The 5,000-nt window shown below is 39.5% G+C and overlaps 1 protein-coding gene across 1 annotated transcript in view; it reads left to right on the forward strand.

Moving 5' to 3' along the window:
• Positions 1 to 5,000, forward strand: part of LOC138015100 (mitochondrial disaggregase-like) — an 18,607-nt gene that overhangs the window by 11,463 nt on the left and 2,144 nt on the right. The window contains exons 11-14 of the mRNA XM_068862019.1: positions 1,171 to 1,278; positions 2,018 to 2,071; positions 3,940 to 4,087; positions 4,361 to 4,431. Of these exons, the coding sequence (XP_068718120.1) occupies positions 1,171 to 1,278; positions 2,018 to 2,071; positions 3,940 to 4,087; positions 4,361 to 4,431 (381 nt within the window). The remainder of the gene's footprint in view (positions 1 to 1,170; positions 1,279 to 2,017; positions 2,072 to 3,939; positions 4,088 to 4,360; positions 4,432 to 5,000) is intronic.

Consider the following 5,000-nt stretch of genomic DNA (forward strand, 5'->3'; position numbering starts at 1 on the left):
CAGTAGATAAACACTAGCAAAAACAATTGAGTTATCCAGTGGATAGTGATTTTAATATCCGGCGGATAGCGCTACCCATCGTTTGAACAACTGGGGCCTGGGGTCTGTTTCTCGAAAGTCCAGAAACTTTTCGGGCGGCTTTCGGGTGTCACAATTCCCTCTGTATCTCAAGAACAGAGAGGATGTAAGTCGTCGAATTTCACAGTCATTTTGCTTTTTGGTACCTTGAAAACATGTTAAAAGATCGGCTTTCCAAAACAAGCTGTTGACAGTTTCACAAATGGCTTTTCGGGCCTGAAAAGTTTTCGGGACTTTCGAGAAACGGGTCTTTGGCACCGGGCAAATTGACTGGCTGTCTACACTCTTTTGCTACGAGTTTGCACGGTTTTTGTCATCTTTCTTGCTTACTTTTTTATATCAAAAACAATTCAGAGTGCGCCATTGCGTCCTGGGACGCACTCGCTTCTCTTTTGGACGCATAGAATATAGAAGAAAGGGTCCAATTGGACGCAGAAAAAAAAGTCGAATGTTTATGCAAATTACAAACGCCAGGAAAAACATGCGAACGGCATACAGCGGTTTTCGAGTGAGTGTCGTAAAACCAAAACGAAAGTAATCACTTTGGCCAATCATAAAGGACGGAGGCAATCCAGTAAACCAATCAAAACTTGAAGGAATTAAACGTAGCCGACACAAAGCGCGTGAAAATGTGCAAGCGCAAGCCACGATTGGTTTTGGTTTCACTTCTGATTGGTTGAAAAAGTGGCGCGAGAACTTTGAACCAATCACTGCATGAGTGAAGTAATCATAAACCAAGGTAATTATCTAATTACTTTCGACACTCAATTGAAAACCACTCTATTTCACAAGGAATTTGAACATTCCCATTTCTCACAACGGAGAAATGATCAAGTTCCTTAAATTTCAAAGTAAGCTGTTATTTTTCGGATTTTTGTAGTCGAATGAGTTCATTTTGTCAACGATTATGTCCAGCTTGCATGAGAAGTTAAGTTTTGAATTCTCACTTTTAAAAATTCCCACAGCTGCCAATTGCTGATGACCTACTGAGCAAAATCGTTATGAAACAATTGCATTCTACCTGTACCTCAAATTCCATCATCATAGGGAAGGCGGGAGATGATACTAATGTTACTGTCAATGCAAATGTAGGTGGCAAAGATGATTGGTGCTCCTCCGGGGTATATCGGTCATGACCAGGGAGGACAGTTGACCAAGAAACTGAAGGAATGCCCCAATGCTGTGGTGCTATTTGATGAGGTCAGGATCGTTTTCTTTTGCAATACTTCAGGGGCACCCAACGGTAATCTTCGGTGAAATATGTGTTCAAGAGAGTCAAACTGGCCTAAGAACGTCTATACTACGTTGCCAAACAGCTATGGATTTCTTTACTAAAACATCAGTTGAAAGCGGATTCCCAACCAGGGAAAAGTAGTCCCTTAAAGTTTTCGGAAGGGATATTTTGCAATTTTTAGCACTTTAAAAGGTCACCTAGCATGCAGTTTCGGATGAGTAAATGGTTCGCTGGAAGGTTCTTAGAGGTAACATTCAACTTGCAATTTCTGAAATGAAGATTTCATTCCCTAATGTTTTCGGTCACTTTAATTTTCAGCTAAGATATCTGAACAGATCAAATTCTTGTAGGAGATTAAAATATCTCTTCAGACAGACTGTATACATTACAAGGAGCCCAGAAATGTCTCTAGTTTCGCAGCAATGCTGCGAGACTAGTTGGACGTTTTTTTACTCTTATTATCGTAGCGTTAGACACACTAAAATATGTAAGTAGCCCTCTTTAGAGTCAAAGGGTTAAAAACTTACTGATTATGTACGACATCAAAATAGAGACCAAGGGACTAATGAACTTGCTAATTATTGATTAAACGCGCCGCGGAAAGAAGTGGTGTTTTTGTTGTTGGTCTTGTCGTAGACATCCACAACGAAACTAAAAGTAAGCAAGAATTATCGCTTGCCTCACTAACCGAGCCACATTTTCTAGGTTGATAAAGCTCATCCAGATGTCTTAACAGTCATGTTACAGTTATTTGACGAGGTAACGTTTTCCTGATGATTTTTTTTTTTGCATTAGCAATTTTTGGTGTAGTGTGGCCAAACCAAAACGGAAACAGTTATGGGGTGCTATCCATTTGGACAAAAATTCCGGTTCGAATTTTCGAAATTTCCAGCCGTCAAATGGAACAGAAAATTCCCAGTAATTCCGACATTTCGGAAAAAATGGCCAACTTTGAGAGGTTGCCCAAGTTTTTCGAAATGAACGAGCCGAAAATTACTGTTCTATTTGATTCTGAACCGAAAATTCCGAATTTTTTTTTCCTAAATGGATCGCGCCCCAGGAAATTTCCGAATTTTCGATATTTCGGAAAAATGGAAAATCTCGAGAGGTTGACCAAAATTTTCGAAATGAACGTTCCGGAAAAGATTTCCATTTGATTCTAGACCGAAATTTTCGGAATTTTTACCCAAATGGATCGCGCCCATGGTCTCTCAACTTGTTGTATGTCGTCAATCAAATAGCCAATCAAAACACTCAGCAAGTCACGATCCATAAAACCAATGAAAAGCGCGGCACCTCAGCCTCGTTCCCAGGGCGAGACAAATCATCTTAACGAGGGACGTCACGATATATTAGCTGTGAACACAACTGGACACGAGGCGTGTCCGGTCTTTCAGTAAGCGTGGTCTTACATTAGAATGGTTTTCAGTTGAGTGTTGTAAAACCGAAACCAAAGTGATAACTTTGACCATCCGCAATACGTTTAAACAGTGTGATAAATTACTTAGAATTTACAGCATTTTCTTAAGCTCAGAGCCCGGCAAAAATTGGCACGTACAAGTCGCGATTTGCCTTTGGTTTCCCTCTGATTGGTTAAAAAAGTTTAACGTGTTGTTCTTTTAAACCAATCGTGATTACTTATTTTTCAATAACTGTCAAATTGCTCTCGCGCTCATTGGCTTGGCTTGTGGCTTTATTTTTTTGGCAAGTTCCATGAAGCTCTACGAAGTGGAGACATAAAAGTGTTCATTATAATGATATATACTCAACAAAATATGGCGTTTCTGATTGGTCAGTGACGAATGCGTAAATGGGCTATTTCCGAGTTTCTGTTTGTCGCGGTTTCGAAGTGAGTCTTGGTGCTCAACTATTGTAAGGGAAATGAGTTTGATTTGCATAAGAATACGCAACTTATTTCCATTTGAATGGTTGTGCACCAGGACTCGCTTTGAAACTGAGGCATGCAGCAACTCGGAAATGGGCTATTGGTTGTAGAGTGCAATACGGAAGTTGCTATGGAAACAAAGCGATGAAGTGATTTTGTTGAGTATAGAAAAACAAAAAATCGTATGAACTTGCTCGTGCATTTCGTTATTTATGGACACTCGTGATGTTTTGAAAATTCTCAAATTTTGAGAACTTTCAAAACATCACTCGTGGCCATAAATCACGAATGCGTTCGCATTCATACCATTTCTTATACTTATACCATTTCCGTAATGCATTTGTTGTGGACTGCATTCAGATTCTTCAAGTGCTTGCCGTGTTTCATGTTCAGCTGGCGTGACCGCTTGCGGCAACTGCGACATCAAAATCCAAGATGTATCCATTGATCGTGCAAAATGGATTAGAGGTTATTTAGGGGCTGCTGCGTGTTTCAGTAGTTTAGCGCGTTAGATTTGCACGTCACAGTTGCGCCGGGTTCAAGTCGCACCACTATCTCGGTTTTTCCATCAAAAGGTTCTCAACCACTCTTTGTAAACAGCCAATAGTTTGATTATTTATTAAGACAACATAAGTATTTTGGTTATTTAGGACGAACCAGGTTTTTGTAGCGCTAACAGAGCCAAAATAAGCCAAGAAAAGAATCAGATATTTTCAACTTTAATGGTTTGTTTGCAATTTAGGGTCGTTTGACAGATGGACAAGGTAAAACTATCGTGTGTAAAGACGCCATCTTTGTGATGACGTCAAACCTTGCCAGTGAAGAGATAGCCAATCACGCGTTGGAATTGAGAAGAGAGGCGAAAGAAGCCGCTGAACAGAGAGAAGAAGGTAAGACGACAGGCTCACAATTGTATTCTTGTTAAATCTTTGGTCAATTCAAAAGGGACATTAAATAAAACCAAATTTGAAATTTAATCAATTGTTGTGAAAGAAGCCTTGAAAATACTTTTGTTGGGAGTAGGTTAATTTCCTGGGAATATGTTTTTTCTGTCGAAGGACGAAACGAAATGATAGACACCGGTCGTTATAAATCCTTAGCGGACTATTGCTTCCCCTGTTATCTAAATACTTGTAATTTTTTTTTCTGTCAACTCTTAACAGGTGGCGAAATTAGTGAGAAGGTCACCATATCAAAAAAATTTAAAGAAAAAGTGGTGCAACCGATTCTTAAGGTAAACTGATCGATCAGTAAAATTGTTAGACGCAACGGTTCATATTGCATTCCTCAAAACAGGCTAAGGAAAATAGAACCTTAGCAGAAGTTTGTAAAACATCAGTTTTCTTTCCCCCGAGTTTGAAGATTGCGTGGTTCACCTTGTTTCCTTCATCATCTGTCACTTTTGAGCGATCAGAGTACTGAGTTCGAGCGAAAACGTAGAGAGCTGAAAAGGTGGCTTGTGTGCAAGCTCCTTTCTCGCCTTCTTGTGGCTACGCAGGTTTTTCGCCACTGGCATGACTTTTGCTTCCACGATAAACTGGAGAGACACGAGAGTAAAGTTAAAATATTATGATCAAAAAATCACTTCCTTTTTTTCTTCAGATTTTGAAAGTGTGTTTGCTTAACACCTGCTTAAAATCTCAGCGTGTAAAATCTGAGAGCCGGAAACTCCCGTGCTGCATATTAATTCAGTCGCGTACATTCTCTTCTTGATCCCAGCCTTCTAAATTTTTTAAAGTTAGTAATGGCGGACCATTAAATAGGAAAATTCCATTTAAAATAAACAAGTCTCTTTTTGAAATT

Source organism: Montipora capricornis, chromosome 9, assembly GCF_036669925.1.
Source record: "Montipora capricornis isolate CH-2021 chromosome 9, ASM3666992v2, whole genome shotgun sequence".
NCBI classification, from domain to species: Eukaryota; Metazoa; Cnidaria; class Anthozoa; order Scleractinia; family Acroporidae; genus Montipora; species Montipora capricornis.